This window comes from Physeter macrocephalus, chromosome 12 (assembly GCF_002837175.3).
Source record: "Physeter macrocephalus isolate SW-GA chromosome 12, ASM283717v5, whole genome shotgun sequence".
Lineage (NCBI taxonomy): Eukaryota > Metazoa > Chordata > Mammalia > Artiodactyla > Physeteridae > Physeter > Physeter macrocephalus.
In genome coordinates this window covers 60,539,442-60,559,109 of record NC_041225.1, presented here as the reverse complement: position 1 = coordinate 60,559,109, position 19,668 = coordinate 60,539,442, and the positions used below count along the sequence as shown (strand labels likewise).

Here is a 19,668-nt window from a genome sequence, read left to right as displayed (position 1 = left end):
TTTTTTAAAAAAGAAAATATCAAACTGGATTCATCTTTCCTCCCAAATCTGTTCCTCGTGTGTTCCCTGTTTTAGTGAATGTTGCTATTTCTGTCAGCTTTCTAGAGATTTTTCATTCATATTTCTTTGATACTTCCCTGTTCCCATCCTCCCTCCTATGTATTGATTGCACAAATGATTAAGTTCTGTTAGAGCTACTTCATCTGGAATGATTTCCCTCTTCCAACCCCCACTTTATTCTGTAGTTTCCCTGGTAATTTGATCTTGTCATTTTCCTACTTAAGGATTAGACACTGTGGTGGCTCCCATTTGTTCCAGGATAAGGTGCTTCATGATCTGGAGATGGCTCTGGAGTCTCACTTCTTGTGAGTTCATTCCCATGGTGTTCTCTATGCTAGCCATATCAAACTCTACTGCAAAGTCCTCCACAGCAGGGCTTCTGAAACCGTAATGAGCATAAGAATTCCCTGGGGATCCTCTGAAAATGTGGATTCTGACTTTGTAGGTATAGGTAGGGGACTGAGATTACAAGCCCCCAGATGAAAAAGGTGCTGCTGGTCTGTGAACCAGCAAGGCTTTGATGGACCACGTTGCACATCTCTTTACCTTTGACTGTGATGTTCACTGTTGGGATGTGTCTCCTCTTCTCTGTTTAATCTCTGTTGCTGGCTTCTCCCTTTGACCACTCCCTTCTTGTGCTTTGTCTCAGATCCGGAATCACTAAAGCACCCATTAACGCTATTGCATGTGTACCCACCAGCACTCCAGACCTGGTTGAAGGTTCCTTGTAGGCAGGCACTTTGTCTTACTCTTTTTGCCTGCCCTGGTGTCTGACTTTGTGGCACATAGTAGATGTCAAATGTTTGTTGAGTAAATCAGTGAAAATCTTAGACATTGAGGAAGGAATATTTGTGGGATGCAAAGGAGTTTGAAGGGGTACTTAACCCATTCATGTAGTGCAGTGGATCTCCACAAATTCACCCTGATCTTGATTTCCAGGAATGTCTGAGAAGGACAGATGAGTATTATTGAGTGAAATTATTAGAATTTATTAATCCTTAGGTGCTTCAGAGGAAAGGTAAGCTTTGAGCTAAATCAGTTTGGAAGCAGATCTGGATTGATTATTATCTTAAAGGTGAAGAGCACATATTGCACTATGACAGAAAGATGTGACTTCTAAAATTGAAAGGAGAGAAAACTTTTCCTTGTTTACCTCTCATTAAAAAAACTTTCTCAGCACATCTTAAAAGTCTGTCTGGGTCCTTTGGAGTTGCGATTCAGCCTCTGCTCCCTGTGGGTTTAAGTTTATCAATTACCGAGGACTATGATAGGCACGTGTACAACATATTATATATGTGCTATCCATAGAGAGGAATATAATACTGTGGCATTTCAGAGAGAAGAAGGAAAGAAACATTTTTGTGGTAGGGGATCGCTCAAGTTTAAGAGGCCATGTGGTAATGAGTAGTCAGAATGTTCCAGGGGGAAGAAAGAGGAAGAAACTTGGAGGCCATACTTTTATCCTGTGTGTCTACGTGGCGTGGGATGTAGTGGAAGTTGATACTGCAAAAGCCAATCAACTTCTTTTTTTAAAAAATAATTTATTTTGGGCTGCGTTGGGTCTTCGTTGCTGCGCACGGGCTTTCTCTAGTTGCAGCGAGTGGTGGCTGCTCTTGGTTGCGGGTGCGCGGGCTTCTCATTGCGGTGGCTTCTCTTGGTTGTGGAGCACGGGCTCTAGGCACGCGGGCTTCAGGTGCTGTGGCACACAGGCTCAGTAGTTGTGGCTCTTGGGCTCTAGAGCTCAGGCTCAGTAGTTGTGGCGCACGGGCTTAGTTGCTCCGCGGCATGTGGGATCTTCCCGGACCAGGGCTCGACCCCTTGTCCCCTGCATTGGTAGGCGGATTCTTAACCGCTGCGCCACCAGGGAAGTCCCCAATCAATTTCTTAAAGCTACCAGGGTTAATTAGAAAGTTGGTCGGAAGCCATTGGAGGCTTTTGAGAGGTACAGGTCTTGACAAAGTTTATAAAGACCCTAGGAGAAATAGGGACTGGGGATAGATAGACCAGTGAGGAACAACATTGATACATACTGCAGATTAGGGTTAATAGGGCCACAACTAGGTGGTGCAGAACTGAAGAAAAGGTACTTCGTTTTCTGAGAGAAAGAGAACAGGAGCTTGGCGAGAATGTTAGAATTAGGAAGAATTGATTTGGAGATTAGGATAAATAGTAGTACCTTAGGGGTAGATCTTTACCATTGTCAAACTGTGTTTGTATGAATTTATCACACACACGTTTCATCTTCTGTGGGTTGATATTACAAATTAGGAAACTGAGGTTTAGAAGGGTGAAGTAATTTATCCAGGATCTCCAGTTGGGATTCAACTGCAGATGCTGTGATTCTCAGTTCCCAAGTGCTTTGAATATGTTGTGTTTTAGGTGCTGAAGGGATTACTTATGGACATAAAAACATTTTTTTAAAAAGGCAATACATAATACGGTATAAATTGAGGAATTAGAGACTATCACAAGTAAGTAAGCACATGATAAGATCTCAGAATGTAAACTCTGGAGGGCATCTCTAGAATAATCTAGTCTATCCCACTCTTGCTTTATATTGATAGATTCTACAGAGTATCTTGCTCCACATTACATCAAAGGTCCCAGCCTGGTTAACTGACTCTTATTACTTCCTATCATAGCTGAGACAAAGGAGACATCCCTTTGGACTGGAGGAGCCTGAGATGGAGGGGACATCTGGATAGGTGGAAAGGAATGGCATTGGTGTTTCAAGCCCGAAGACTGTTACCAAGTGTAGAAGGGTTGCAAGTGACTTTTTTACTCTGAAGTTCTGTGACTTACCATAAAGCATAAGGCAGTGTTTGGGGGACAGCTTAGCTGGGCAAGAGTTTTCGGAGAATTGAGGTCTTGCAAAATTCAGGGAGAATTTTTCAGGGAGAAAATAGTTCAGGGAGAAAGTTCATTGTGACAGCTTTACAAAAGATTTTTTAAAAGATCAAACAGCAGATATTTATTGAGTACCTTCTATAATAAGAGCTATTTATTGAGCACTCTTTTGTTAGGAATCTTATATTTATTTTTTATGTGATCTTTACAAGGTAGGTATTTTTTCTCACGTGAGGGAACTAATGCTTCAACCAAATACCTTTCCCAGAGTCATGTACCTGTTAAACAGCATAGCTTGGATTTCAGTAGTCCTTTTAAAATAAGTCTTGTACTTTCTGCTAATACATTTTAAAAAGAAGAAATAATGTAGTTAATATTAAGCTTACTTTGCTGGGTCCTTTATGTATGCTTTTCTCAGTGTTGCCCAGAGCTTGAGCATTTATGTACTGCCTTCACATTTTTTGCCAAATCTAGTACTACCTAAACTATTATTTATGTTTAGCATTTTTCTTTTCATTGGGTTTAGGTTTAAAGTGACATTTTATAAATTAATTTTGTTTTAAGCAAGAATGCTAGGAAGATAAAGAGCTAGATGCAATAGTTATTTTAGACTGTATTGAAGTAAATAAAACTACAGAAATAGAAAGTCTTTGTCTACATGCTATCTAAAATCATTTTCCTGGCAGAAGTGCAATATTTTGGGAAACGCAACATTATCTCAGTCTTTGTGATATTCCTGTGAGGTGAGTACTATTATCTCTGAGATTTTACAGGCTTAGAGAGAGTTGTGGTAACTTGGCCAAAGTTACATATCTTAGAAATGGCAGAGCCTGAAATCAGGACAGTCTGGTTTTGTTTTTTTTTTTTCTTTTTTTTCCTTCCAATGAGAATGTCTTGAATGGCCTAACTTTTGCATGATGGCTAACCGTTTATCCTTTTTTTTTTTTTTGCATATAATTAGAGACTTTTGGCTTATAATTAGTGATAGTTCCCAGGAAACAGGACAACAGATATAAAAAGAATATGTTAGACATTTCTTATTGGAATCTAGGTTTCTACTGAGTCTGGTGTTAGCAAATTTGGAATACTAGACTTTTCAGTACAAGCTCTTCTGTTCTTAAGCTTCTTTCTTTTCTCCTTAATATAGACTTTACAGTTAGGGACCATGTTGGAAATTCTTAATTTTTTTAAACACATAAAATATTCCTGTTAAATTTGACTCTAAACAAGAATTTTAAGGACCAAAATTAGGAGTAATTGCCAAAATTTCCCCTTCTTATCCCAATAACCATTTTACATTTTTACATTCAAGCCCACACTCTGAAAGCTGGTGTGTTTCCACTATGCCATGGAGCCTTCTGTTTTTGTCTCTAAGATTGTGCTTATCAAGTGTTATAAAAATGATACATAATATGTTAAGATGTATACAGAGGATTAATTAAGACTCTCTAGGGCTCTTTTTTTTTTTTTTTTTTTTTTTTTTTTTGTGGTACGCGGGCCTCTCACTGCTGTGACCTCTCCCGTTGCGGAGCACAGGCTCCAGACGCGCAGGCTCAGCGGCCATGGCTCACGGGCCCAGCCCCTCCGCGGCATGTGGGATCTTCCTGGACCGGGGCACGAACCAGTGTCCCCTGCATTGGCAGGCGGACTCTCAACCACTGTGCCACCAGGGAAGCCCTCTAGGGCTCTTTTACATGAATTTTTCTCTGTTACATGGAAGTGAGAATTAACAAATTGTACTGGCAAGACTTGTTGCCTGGAATTTGCAGTTAAATCAGGTGGGAGCCTTGGTGATTCTCATCTCCACGCCCACCCTCCTCTAAGCTTCAGTCTCTCACTTGGACTGCTGCAACAGCTTCCTAAATGGTATCTCTATTAAATTCTTGCTGCTGTCCAATTTATGGTCCACCCTGCAGCTAGACTGAACTTTTCTAAACAGAAATAGATCATACCACAACCCCTGCTTACAAAACCTTCAGTAGGGTTCTATACAGTTTTGTACTTGGAATGAAATCTGTATCTAGAATAAAATCCAGACTCCTTACCTTCACAATCCTCCATGATCTAGCCCAGCCTTCCTCTCCAATCTCATCCTATCTGTTGCTCACGCACTTGGTCTGCTGACTGTTATACTTGGCCTAGAATACTCATCCTCTGATATCTGTATGGCTGCTGCTTTTCATCCTTAGTTAAAAATTTTGAGTGTCATCATCTTTGTGCATTTAATCCAAAGTAGAACCCTACTGTTATTTCATTGGAGTCATAGAACTTAACACAACTGGTGGGTTTTGTTGTTTTGTTTTTTAAGTTTAACTAATTGGTTATCAGGTTTACTTACTAGATAAGTAGAAAGGCTGATCCTAGCACAGTGCTTTATACATAGAAGGTGCTTAATAAATCTTCTTTGAATCAATAAATAATTTAGGTGTTGTGATAAAAGTTAAAAAAACAGTTGTAGGATCCTAAAGAGGCAGTGACATGAAACGGTTTTGGGGGAGATTGATCTGGCAGTTAGTTGTATGAAGAAAAGCTGAAGCCTGAGAAACTAATGTGAGTTTTGTTGCAAAAATCCATGTGTTCTGGATTGAACAAGGGACTCAGAAATAAAGAGGTATCTGAGGGCTCAACAGATGTGCTGTGAAGGATGAGAGGGATTGAGCAATTATCCTAAGATTTTGAGCTTGAGGGAACAATGTAAAGATGGTGTAGTCAGTAGCAGTGAAGAAATTTGAAAGGAATACCAACCACTTTTAGGAGGAGTCATTGTTTTTTGAATTTTTAACATGTTAAAACTTAATTGGAATCAGTATATACATAAAATGTATAAAATAATTATATACTGCAACCAAGTTGGGTTTATTCCAGGTGTGCAAGCCTGGTTCAACGTTTGAATAGTCAATTGATGTAATCAACCATATCAACAGACTAAAGAAAACTCAAGTAGAATAGTTAAAATAAGGGATTGGTGAGAACATAAGAGAAATTTGGATACCTATTACCTACAGAATAGTTCAGCAAAATATGCTGCTGTGAGAGCAGCATTGTGAAAATCAGTCTTGTATTTTATAAGCATGTCATAAAATCCAAATCCCGTAGTTATCAGCCATTGTAGACTTTCCCTTATCTCGTCTCACATTCCCTGCCTACGTTTAATTTTTACCACTTTCCAGTGTGAACTGCCTGTTGCAGCCAGATTAGTTTCCTTGATGCCCTTCCGCCATGTTGAGCTCATTTCAGAATGAAATTACCCAAGTACAAGTACAGGTCCTGTCATTTAACTAGCTTTTACTGTGACTTTGGGCAAGTTACTTCACTTTTCTTATCTGTAAAGTCAAGATTATAGTCGTAATTTTCTATTACCTTGCATGTCTTAAATGCATAATAAACATTAGCTACTGACTATACCTATTCTATCGCTGTATCTTTAAACCCTGATAGCTCTAAAGTGATGCCAAATTGGCTCATAATAGCAGTGAAAAAGGAAGAAGAGAATAGGGAAGGGAGAGTTTTAAAAATGTATGTGATTAGTTTGGTGTATATTCAAAGTTTAAAAGGAATGAATAACAGTTCAATAAAAAGTTTACTTGAAAGAAATAAACACTGAGACTATGCAGAACATACAAAGAACTCTTAAAACTCAACAATGAGAAAACTTAATGACCTAGTTGAGAAATGAGCAGAGCTGAACAGTTCACCAAAGAAATACTGAAGGCAAATAAGCATATGAAAAGATGCTCATATCATGTGTCATTAGGGAATTGCAAATTAAAACAACAATTAGATACCACTACATACATGTTAGAATGGCTAAAACACCTATGGCATCTGTGGTGAGGATGTGGAACAGTAGGAACTCTCATTTATTGCTAGTGGGAATGCAAAATGGTACAGTCATTTTGGAAGGTAGTTTGACAGTTTCTTACAAAGATAAATAAACATTAGCTTACCATATGATCCAGCAGTCACACTCCTAGATATTTACCCAAATGAGTTGAAGATTTCTGTCCACACAAAAACCTGCACACAAATGTTTACAGTAGCTTTATTCATAATTTCCCCAAATTGGAGGCAACTAGTATGTCCTTCAGTAGGTGAACTGATAAGCAAATTGTGGTACATCCATACAATGGAATGTTATTCAGCACTGAAAAGAAATGAACTATCAAGCCATGAAAAGACACAGGGGAACCTTAAATGTGTATTGCTAGGTGAAAGAAGCCAATCTGAAAAAGATTACATCCTGTATGATCCAACTATATGACATTCTGGAAAAGGCGAAACGACAAGTAAAAAGTGGTTGCTAGGGGTTCAGGAGGAGGGGGAAGGGATGAGTAGGTGGAACACAGGGCATTTTGAGGGCAGTGAAATATTCTGTGGTTCTGTAATGCACGGCATGTATTTGTCAAAACCCATAGATATGTACACACAGAGTGTGAACCTTTTTGTATACTATAGACCTTAGCTAATAAAAATATCAATATTGGTCATCATTTGTAACAAATGTACCACACTAATACAGAATGTTAATAGAGGAAATTAGGTGGAGGGGGAAGAGGGTATAATACATGGGAACTCCGTACTTTCTGGACAGTTTTTCTGTAAACTTATTGAAAAAGTAAGGCATTGATTTTTAAAAGTGACAGGCTTAATAGGGGAGCCTATTAATTAGGGAACCCATGGAAGCCTGTTTATAATAATCTAATAATAATCTAGTCCTTGTACCTTTTTGAAATATGGACGCTCAACTATAAAATCATTATTTTTTTCACTAAAGAGTCAAAAAACACTAGCACCAATTATAAAAAACAACAAAACCTGAGAAAAATAACTTCTTAAATGCCAGATTTTGCCAGAGAAAATTCATGGGTAACCTGGAAATTGGTTGTGAGTGCTGGAGTCTCGGGAGGGAACCTGAGAAATTTAACTCAAAAATATAAAGGAGCCATTTATGACACCTGGGTGAAATGATAAAATAATTTTCCCTTATGTGTGTACGTCACTTGGTCATCAGGTGTTGGAGACAGTGCATTCCAGCTTGTGCAGGCCTGATGGTTAGGTTCCTGCCTTGCATGGACCCACCTTAACCCCTGCACTTGTTCTTTCCTTTCCTTTCTATCACAACATACCTATCGTTCTAGGCTGTGAACACACCCTTTTTCCTTCAGGGTGTGTTCAAGTGAATTTAAAAATAAATTCTGGGTCAAATAAGAAATGTAGAAAGCGCTGCCATGTGAGGAAGCACTGGAGAATCCTTTTGAAGAGTGAAGAATCCTTTGGTTTAAATATGTAACCCTTCCCCTCCCCAGTTTATTTTATAGTAGATTCATATTTTGACTTAACTTATTAAAGCCAAACACACGTGAAGGAGACTTGGCAGCATTAAAGATTTATTTTGTGAGAAAAATTAGCTTTAGAATGTTCAGCATGCAGTGCTGGTTTATTAACATCTCTGTTTTCTGCCTGAATTTTATTTGTGTTTGTTTGATCTTACATTTTATTTTTTTAATATTTATTTATTTTGGCTGCACAGGGTCTTGGGTGCGGCATGTGGACTCCTAGTTGCTGCATGCATGTGGGATCTAGTTCCCTGACCAGGGATCGAACTCGATCCCCCTGCATTGGGAGCGCAGAGTTTTACCCACTGGACTACCAGGGAAGTCCCTGATCTTAATTTTAAAACTGCATTTTAAGCAGAGGTTTTATTTTTATGCCCCTTCACAGTTTATCAGATTTGGGTTGTGTAAAAAACATTGACAAATACACTTCACTACAATTTTGAAATCCCTTATGTTATTTAGCTTTCATTGTTGAACAATATTATTGTACAGTCACCTGAACCTGACATATTGTTCTGGGTGATTTAAAATAATATTTTGTGTTTGCCTGACTAACAAGGGCATAGGTTAGTAACAGCCAGACAAACAGCCAGAGAAAACTTTTGAAAATAAGGGATAAATATATGTAGGCATGTATTTTCTGTGGTTTATAGGTAAAAATCTAGCATTTAATTAATTCAGTTCATTTAACTAACTTTAATCAATTAGCCATCTACAAGTGCTGATCATTAGGCTTCTTAACAAGATAAGACATTGTCTTGTTTAGTTAGTATTTTGATTTTTTCCATTGTTTTCCAGTCTACTGATTTACATAGGTGGAATCATTGATGGCCAGAGTGGTTGTGATTTGTCCCAGGTCACAGTGGTAGAATTCCTAGTCGAGTATCAGTTAACTGCCTCTGTGTTTTACATAACCTTGTTGTGAAACTACTGGTGTAGCTTTCTTTAATGTAACATCAGGTACTTAATCATTCAGTTTTGTCACTGGTTTTCCAGGTTAATAACATAGGATAGGAAGTCAACAATTTTATTTTTAGACTCACTAGTATGTAAATATTTATTTTGGTAATTGTGGTAAAAAATGTGCACATGCTAGAAAAATGTGATTGTCATCCTAAAGGCATTCTCAAATTAGTAAGTAGAGTGTTTTTACATTATACCTAGTTACTATATATTTAGTGTGTATTATTTAGTTATACTTACTGGCTACTTCTGAAAAGTCGATAAGATATTTGGGGGTAAAGATGTAAATCTCTGCGAATTAGATAATTTTGTGTGAGATTTGAATGCACAGAAAGTTTAAATTCAATTCAGAGATTTATGACAGGGTTTCCTTCACACATAAGGATTATTTCTAAGTTTGATGTTTGTAAATCAGGTAGAGCCTATTTCTACAGTGTAGAATACCTCTGATTTCACGTTTTGGAGCATTTGGTCTGCATGCTAGACCTGTTTTATTAAAATGTTGAATGGTTTAAAGGTTGTTTGCTTTTTGTAAACACACATGTACTAGTCTGACCTTAATTTATAAGCATTTTTTTTCCTTTTGACTTTCCCTAAATTAATGATGTCTAACAACAGAAATCTAGTTTTATATTTGTTGGTTCCAGTTGTTAAAATGATTAGAAAAGTATACAGTTAGCATTTTGACATATGAATTGAGAGTTGAAACATCACTATAAAATGTTTCAGATTTATTTAGAAAGATGGGAAATTCTTTTGTCGTTAATGATCCTTTAAAAAACTGTATAATTTTAACTTGGAAATTGGTCTTCTTAATAATTCATAATAAGCAACACCTAGAAAGCATTTGAAGAATGCTTTAGAATTCTTCAGAATTTTAGATATATTTTAGATCTGTTGTCTCATTTGTAGAGGTGAGAAGAGCTTTGTAGCATAATCTTCATTTTCCTTCACTGACTTGGTTTTGGTTAAGGGAGATTTAAAAACACTTAAAACATACCATGTTATTGTCTTAGTTTGAGTTGATTCCATGTGAAAAGTTATCGAGACATTGTCAGTTATTCAAGAGGTTAATTTGCATGCAATTTATGTGCATGTGACTTCATTTAAAGCAAAGGTCAAAACTTTCTTCCCTACCAATTTATACTCCTCTGTGCATTTTTGCTATTGTGCTATGAATTTAGGTATTTAATAAGTAATAAGAAAGCTTTTTACTCAATCGTGACGGCGTAATGAAGCCTCCATTAAAAGCACAGGTTTTGGTGAAAACTTGGAGATTTGGGGAGAGAGGTGCCCCTGGAGAGGGCTTGGACTCTCTGAGCTCTTCCCTCATGCCTTACCCTGTGCATCTCTTCCATCTGGCTGTTCCTGAGTTACATTCTTTTAGGATAAACCGGTATCTAGTAAGTAAAATGTTCTGATTTCTGTGAGTTACTCTAGCAAATTAATTGAATCCAAAGCGGGAGGAGGTCATGGGTACCTCTGATTTATAGTCAGTCAGTCAGAAGCACAGGTAACAACCTGGGCTTGCAACTGGCATCTTGGGGAGGAGGGCAGTCTTGTAAGATTGAGCCCTTATTAACCTGTGGAATCTGATGCTAACTCCGATAGTGTCAAAATTGTTTAATTGTAGGACACCCATCTGGTGTCCAGGGCATTTTTCGTTGGCATGGGGAACCCCACACACACACCTCCCACCCACATTGGAAACTGGGTTCAGAACCTTTTTATAGGCCCAGGCCCCATGCACAAGTTTCTGATTTAATTGATGTGGAGGAGGAGAACCGGCGCATAAAATACCCCAGGTGATTATAATGTGTAGCCAGGCTGAGAAACCCTGCTGTCGAAAGAATATACCCAGTGTCCCACCAGTCTCAGTGCAGATTTAAGCTCTAATAATTTCAGAAGTATAAACAAATTTTGTTTCTAGAGCAGTTTTAGGTGTACAGAAAAAAAACTTTCAGAAAGTTCAGAGCTCTGATATATTCCCCCCACCCCGTTGCCCCCATTATTATTAACATCTTGCACTGGTGTGGTATATTTGTTGTCATTGGTGAACCAATATTGATACATTATTATTAACTAAAGTCCATAGTTTAAGTTAGGGTTCACTCTTAATGTTGTACCTTCTATGAGATTTGATAAATGCATAACGTAATGCCCTGTGGCCACCATTACGGTATCCCACAGAATAGTTTTACTGCCCTGAAGTCCCCTGTACTTTTCATCCTTCCCACTCCTAACCCCTCCCCCAAATCCCGGCAATCACTAATCTTTTCACTGTCTCTGGTTTTACAAACTTATTTTTTAAATCATTTAAAAATTTAGCTATTTGAATCTACAACAACACGTTTTTCAACTTTAATTTTGTTGTTTCTTTTGGCCGTGCCACACAGCTTGCGGGATCTCAGTTCCCCGAACAGGGATTGAACCCAGGCCCCAGCAGTGAGAGCCCAGAACCCTAACTACTGAGCCACCAGGGAACTCCCTAAATTTTCATTTTGTTGTTTTAGTCATCATGGCCATCTACCATCAGAGGGACTGAAATAAAAAATTTAAAGTCTATTGTTTCAAACTTAGGAAGCAAAATAAATGTAAAGGAAATGTAAACTTTCAAATGCCGGTTTTTGTAAGTTTGTTCATGCTTCAAAAGTTCCTGAAGGAGAAAACTGGGCTCAGACTTTTGGAACATGCTGTACTCGGGAAAGGAGAACCAGTTGTTTCCACAGGCCAGGAACAGCATCTGTGAGAAGATGGTGCTCAGAGGTCTTTCACAGGGGACTGGGTAATGGCCGGACAGGCAAGGGCTGGGGGAGGGATGGGCAGCGGGGACATTCCTGGCAGAAGGACCTCTGTGAGCAACAGAGTAATGGGCTGGGGTCCCCGGGGAAGTGCCAGCTGTTCAGTGGTTAGGGCCCAGCCTTCGCACTGGCCCAGGGCAAGAAATGAGCCTGGATGGGGATATATGTATAGCTGATTCACTTTGTTATACAGCAGAAACTAGCACACCATTGTAAAGCAATTATACTCCAATAAAGATGTTAAAAAAAAAAAAAAAAAAGAAAGCTTTGTATAAATTTTACTCACAAAGATGACCTATGTGGTTAGTAGTTGACATAGTTTATTTCTAATTGTCTTTCATTTTGTAGAGAGCTACTGAGCCAAGCCAGGCTATATGCCATTGCTGCTGAAAAAAAGAATTATCTTCAAGAGGAGCCCACTTCTTCTCAAAGAAGGAATGCCAGTCAGTTTGATTGGGCTCTAATGAGGCTAGATAATTCTGTCCGAAGAACTGGCCGCATCCCTAAGACTCTTCTACAAAAAGTCTTTGATAACACCTGCCACTCAGGTATTTCAAGATTTTCTGTTCAAAAAGTTGAACTTAAGTACTGGTTTGGTGGTAAGCTCATTATAGAGCACATTACTTGATACTTTAAATTTTGTTATTTCTATTCATGATTTTATGTTATGACGGTGATCTTTCTGTTTTTCCAACTCATTAGAGCAAAGTTTTGAGTAAAACATTTTGTTTTGCATGTTTATTTCAAAATCAGCAAATAAAAATTGTCTTTTCCCACAGTTTATGAAGGAATCACTTTCAGTGGTACATTTTCTTGGAAGATATTAGTTTTTCTTATCTTCTATTGTATAGTGTTTGCTTTCCCTAAGACATATGACAAATTCCCAGAAAGACTGATAATCACTATTTCACTTTCACTTTCACTGAGCTATTAAAATTTGTTTGAGTCACTTATGCAACTTTGATAATCTGATAGAAACTTGCCCTCAATACCCCCCTCGCAAAAAGCCTAACCACACATGCTCACACAAAAGCCCACGTGCAAGCCACCCACATAATTTTGTATATAGTTTGAGAGCATTCACCAGCTTCCCAAAGCCCATCTGTGATTTCAGTCACATTAAGAAGCTGTAGAATCTAATGATGAGGGATACTAAAGAAGTATCAATAATAACTTGCATTTAAAGACAGTTTTTATCATTTTCTCTCTTTGATTTATTGAGTTGTACGGCTATCACCACAGTCAATTTTAGAACATTTTTATCACCCCCGGAAGAAACCTCCATACTCCTAAACATCAGTCCCCAAACCCCCATCCCTTCCAGCCCTAGGCAACCACTAGTGTACTTCCTTGTAGATTTGCTTATCCTGGATACTTTATATAAATGGAATCATGCAATAAGTGGTTTATTTTTGTTTTTGTTTTAAAGTCAGCTTTCAGAGACATGTGGATAAAGGGAGAAGGAAGTTAATATTTTGTAGAGGATTATAAACCTAAGTTGGATATTCTTGGGTTTTAATTGTACTGCTTTGTACTATTTTCATAAGATACTGAGACGTTTAGCCTTTCTATTGCAGTAAGCACTAGGTTCTTTGTAGTCTTGCAGATTGTATAGATTTATAACCTTAGCTTCCCTAAGAAAACAGATCAGTTTAAAAAACTTGTAGTAACATTGTAAATGATACTTGTTGATTGGGATAGGATTTTTCTGATTTATGAGTACTCTTTTAATATTATCTTTGGTGAGGCAGGCGATTTTAAAATATTTACAGATTTCAACTTAAGTTTTGATATTTATCTGCATGGTATTGATACTATGTTAAATATTATCCATTAACCTGTTTTCATAGGTAGCCCAGGTGGTAATCAAGCCTTGCTTCTGCTGCGCAGCTGTGGTTCTCTCTTGCCTGAACTAAAGCTCTCAGAGAGAACAGAATTTGCTCATAGGATATGGGACAAACTTCAGAAATTGGGTATGATTGTATGAATATATGATGTGTATAAAGGGTGTAGATACTTTTTCTTTTAGTAAAAAAGAATTTCTTTTCATAAATGCTGTAGTTCAGTTTTATGGAAGGGTTTTACTTGAGTCATTTTTTTTGTGATATGACTTATTTGGTGAGTTATAGTGACATCTAGGGGCATTAAGAATAAAATAATTTTTCATAACAAGTACTACTTTTAGGGTAAGTTAAAAAGAACAAAGTAGAAAGACATTTAGTCTGTCAAAGTTATAAATGCACATACTATTTGACCAAGCATTTCTGTTTGTTAGAATTTATTAACATATCAAGCATTTCAGTGTTTTAATATGTTTATACTTAAAAAAATTCCTTTTGAAGTATAGTTGATTTACAATATTATATTAACTTGAGGTGTACAACATAGTCTGTTTGTTAGAGTTTAAATAGATATACTCACATGTGAAAAGGATATTCTTCATTGTAGCTTGTTTGCAAAAGTAAGAAATTGGAACCAACTCTAATGTCCCTCACTAGAGGTTTGGTTAAATAAATTGTGGAGTGTCTGTAAAATGGAATACGGTGCAACCATTAAAAGAATGGAGTTCTTCATATACTAATGTGGGGTTTTCTCCAAAATATAATTAAAAATTAAGATGCAGAACAGAGTGTATAGTTTGATACTATTCTGAAGAAAAATGTTTATATGTGTATGTGCATGTAATATTAAAATATTTTTGGAAGGATGATAAACACTAGATACAATTTTTACTCTATACTTTAAAAAAAATTATAGTTGATTATCCTGTACTCTTTTATACTTTTTCATTTTGGGGCTATGAATAGTACCTATTCAAAAGATAAAATAGTTTAAAAGGTCATTTGATAAAATTCAGTGTTCATTCCTGATTTAAGAAGATCTTAACAAAGCAAACTAGAAATATTTATATGTCAGTAAGTCACATAATTTAGAAACACATGTTGAACTGGGAGAAATATTTGTGAGAATGGTTATATTCTAAAATAGAAAAGAGCCCTTACCTAGTAGTCATAACAGTACCTCAATAGAAAGATAGACACGCATTACTTTCTATTATAATTGTTCACAAACATGTCTTTTCTCTCTACTGTATATCCTTTGTGAGAGTAGAATTCATAACATCTTTGTTTTTCTCTTTGCCAGTAGAATAATGCTTTGAACTTATTACACTTGTTAACTAGTTGTTGAATTAATATTGTTAGAAACCTGGTAGATTGCCACCGTGACTCTTGTTCACAGACTTTTTTAAAGCTGTAAGAGATTTTTTAGCTTAGGTAATATGTCCAAAGTTGCAGAATGAGCTGTGACAGATCCAAGACTGGAACTGAGTTTTCCAGACTAAAGGGGATTCTTTAGTCCCCTTTAGTCTGGAAATGATAGGCTCTCAGCTAAATTTTTAAAAATAGAATTACTTCTGGTGTACTTCTTGGCCACATCATGATAATATATGTCTCCTTAAGTTTATTGATTGATTGATTGATTGATTGATTGCTGTGTTGGGTCTTCGTTTCTGTGCGAGGGCTTTCTCTAGTTGTGGCAAGCGGGGGCCACTCTTCATTGCGATGTGCGGGACTCTCACTGTCGCGGCCTCTCTTGTTGCGGAGGACAGGCTCCAGACGCACAGGCTCAGTAGTTGTGGCTCACGGGCCTAGTTGCTCTGTGGCATGTGGGATCTTCCCAGACCAGGGCTCGTACCCATGTCCCCTGCATTAGCAGGCAGATTCTCAACCACTGCGCCACCAGGGAAGCCCTCCTTAAGTTTTTTTATTCAGGTTATTTATATTTTCTGGAGTGTTCTTTTGTTTCTTACTCTTTAAGTCAATCCATTTTTCAAGCTATAATTTAAATCCCTCCTTTCTAGAGTTTTACCTCCAGTCCCAATTAGCGTCTCATCAGTTGCCTTCATTAGAATTGTGAATTTGTCTTTTTTTTTTTTTTGGCTGTGTTGGGTCTTCGTTGCTGCACGCGGGTTTTCTCTAGTTGCAGTGAGTGGCAGCTACTCTTCATTGTGGTGTGTGAGCTTCTCATTGTGGTGGCTTTTCTTGTTGCGGAGCATGGGCTCTAGGCACGTGGGCTTCAGTAGTTGTGGCACGTGCTCTCAGCAGTTGTGGCGCACGGGCTTAGTTGCTCCGCGGCATGTGGGATCTTCCTGGACCAGGCATTGAACCTGTGTCCCCTGTACTGGCAAGTGGACTCTTAACCACTGAGCCACCAGGGAAGTCCCTGAATTTGTCTTTTTAATAGATATTCTTCTCTTGGAGGCTGATGATCTTATCTTATTCATATTTAGATCTTTGTCATGAACCTTCCAGTGTTTTGCACGTTGGGTACTAAAGTAGTAATAGTTGAAATTGTAGAAAATGTTCAAGCAAATTTAACTTGACTTCAAAAAATTTAAATTCTACTTCATTAAATAGTAAATCTATTAATATTAACATGGTTCAAATGCAAAAGGTTCAATAAAGTTTATAGTGAAAGGCTTTGACCTATGTTCCCCAGACACCCAGTTCCACTCTTGGGGGCAATCAGTCAAATCTAACTTAAAAAAAAGTTCTCTAAGATAATAGTCACATTTTGGAAAAAGATAGATGTAATTGTTTTAGAAAACTATTTCTTACAAAGGCTGTTAATCTATTTGGAATTGCAAAAAACCTTGATCACTAGAACTCTGGTTTAGAGACAGAGGTAGGGAGGGATAAAAACTACTCTGAACAAAAAAGTGCAAACATGTTTTTAAGTATTGGTATTAGGGCAGGTCCATATTTAACATATTTATATAATCTTAATGAAGGGAACTATATAATGACATCTTAAAGTTTTCAGATGACACCATATTTTTCTTGAACATTAAAAAGCCAAGCTAATTAACATAACTACACATAAAAAGCCCTGTGAGATGACAGAAAAGTGGCAGGTAACTTTTACTGTGGGCAAGCCCAAGGTAATACATGGAGGAGAGAATAATTATCCAGAATACACCAATGGATGAGCACTAATCTAGCAAGAAACCTGGCTTTTATCTAAAATAGTAATATTTTAGGATATTCTTTCAAGTTTGAACAAAATAAGTATAAGATAAATGTAAGTGGATGATAATTTACAAAATTATTACATAACGAGATTGAACAAGAACATAATATTAAAACATTAAAAGTAATGGACAGCAGAGCCAGAGCCATGAGATAATATTAGAGGTATAAGGGTATATGGTAACGTACATAAGGAAATGCTATTATATAGCTTTTGATTATTAAAGTAAGGTATTTTAGGATTATGTCCCTAAACTTTGAGTTTTTAATTTAAATTTTAGTTAAAGACTTTAATTCACTCTATGAAAGATACACTATGGATTTTTAAAAAATTCTCTATTCTTCAAGAAATGACCCATGAAATTAACTAGACATAATAGTAAATATGGGGATAAAATTTTTACTGAAGTTCACAGAAACGTTTTTGTCATGTGTAGAACCATGTCAGTGTGGCAGAAATAAAGAAATGAAACCCAATTGAGTTATGTTAACATTGATCTTGACTAAAATCTGTATGAAAATCCAGAATAGATGTTACTTATCTGGATTTTCAGCAGTTTCCTCAGCTTTTCCAGCACACTAGAGTAAATACCTTTATAAAATTATAGAATATAACTTCCCCAGCCTTAGAGCTATAGCCAACCATTGTTAGAGTTCAGCTTGAGTCGATGGTTTTTTGAAAGTTCTCAGACACTGCATGGTAACCTTGTTGCATAATTATATTACAGATGTGGACTTGCACATGGTTCCCTATAAGGCCCTATATAAAGTATTACAATGGTTAAGAGATTGGGCTCTCAAGGCAGACTACCTACATTCAAATTTATGGTCACATACTAGCCTTGTGGCCTTGGGTAAATGGCAGAGTCAGTTTTCCTAATCTGTAAGATGGGGATGATAATAGTACCTTCCTGAAAGCTGTTGTGAAGAGTAATTCAACCTCTGTATGCAGAGCACTTAGTACAGTGCCTGAAACATAGTAAATACACTACATGTCTAAGGTTAAAAACAAGTTTTAATTCAATAGAACAGGACTCTACTGCTTTGAATGTCAAACTGACACCACAGGCCTGTGTAGCCACAGGCAGTTGAATAAAGATATAAAATTTAATTCCCGACAATTTAGTAAAACATGTTAGCACTGTATTGATATGGTAACCATGATGTCATGTTGTGCGTTGGTATAGTAAGGCTGAGTGGTAACCTTAATTGATATGGCCTTAGGCAAGATGAACATAGAAAGAAAACAAAGGGCATTGGAATACAGGTAATTAACAATAGCAGACTAGAAATGGTGTTCAGCAACTGGAAATGGAGTGGAAATGGAGCCTTCAAACACTGAGTAGCCTGGTTAGTAAATAAGCAAAATTGTTAGCACAGTCCTACCTGTATATAACAACTGCAGTCACAATCCATCCATCTCAGGGTATCTGTAATGTGGCAAGGACTGCTTTATAAGGAAAAGTCTTTCAGCCACTTTAAATGTAGGGGTCTTACTATTATAAAACTCTTAGAGGAAAACATAGAACACTCTATGACATAGATCACAGCAAGATCCTTTTTGACCCACCTCCTAGAGAAATGGAAATAAAAACAAAAATAAACAAATGGGACCAATGAAACTTAAAAGCTTTTTGCACAGCAAAGGAAACCATAAACAAGAGGGAAAGACAACCCTCAGAATGGGAGAAACTATTTGCAAATGAAGCAACTGACAAAGGATTAATCTCCAAAATTTACAAGCAGCTCATGCAGCTCAATATCAGAAAAACAAACAACCCAATCCAAAAATGGGGAGAAGACCTAACTAGACATTTCTCCAAAGAAGATACACAGATTGCCAACAAACACATGAAAAGATGCTCAACATCACTAATCATTAGAGAAATGCAAATCAAAACTACAATGAGGTATCACCCCACACCAGTCAGAATGGCCATGATCAAAAACTCTACAAACAATAAATGCTGGAGAGGGTGTGGAGAAAAGGGAACCCTCTTGCACTGTTGGTGGGAATGTAAATTGATACAGCCACTATGTGGGCATATACCCTGAGAAAACCATAATTCAAAAAGAGTCATGTACCACAGTGTTCACTACAGCACTATTTACAATAGCCAGGACATGGAAGCAACCTAAGTGTCCATTGACAGATGAATGGATAAAGATGTGGCACATATATACAATGGAATATTACTCAGCCATAAAAAGAAACGAAATGGAGTTATTTGTAGTGAGGTGGATGGACCTAGAGACTGTCATACACAGTGAGGTAAGTCAGAAAGAGAAAAGTAAATACCGTATACTAACACATATATATGGAATCTAAAAAAATAAAATAAAAAATGGTTCTGAAGAACCTAGGGGCAGGACAGGAATAAAGACGCAAATGTAGAGAATGGACTTGAGGACACGGGGAGGGGGAAGGGTAAGCTGGGAAGAAGTGAGAGATTGGCATGAACTTATATATACTACCAAATGTAAAATAGATAGTGGGAAGCAGCCACATAGCACAGGGAGATGAGCTTGGTGCTTTGTGACCACCTAGAGGGGTGGGATAGGGAGGGTGGGAGGGAGACGCAAGAGGGAGGAGATATGGGGATATATGTATATGTATAGTTGATTCACTTT

The 19,668-nt window shown here is 37.3% G+C and overlaps 1 protein-coding gene across 4 annotated transcripts in view; it reads left to right on the top strand.

The window, feature by feature from the left end:
• LRPPRC (leucine rich pentatricopeptide repeat containing) overlaps nt 1-19,668 on the top strand; it is a 114,261-nt gene that overhangs the window by 3,311 nt on the left and 91,282 nt on the right. For all 4 annotated transcript variants that reach the window (XM_055089158.1, XM_055089160.1, XM_055089159.1 and 1 more), the window contains exons 2-3: nt 12,356-12,555; nt 13,858-13,980. In XM_055089158.1, coding sequence (XP_054945133.1) covers nt 12,356-12,555; nt 13,858-13,980 — 323 coding nt within the window. The remainder of the gene's footprint in view (nt 1-12,355; nt 12,556-13,857; nt 13,981-19,668) is intronic.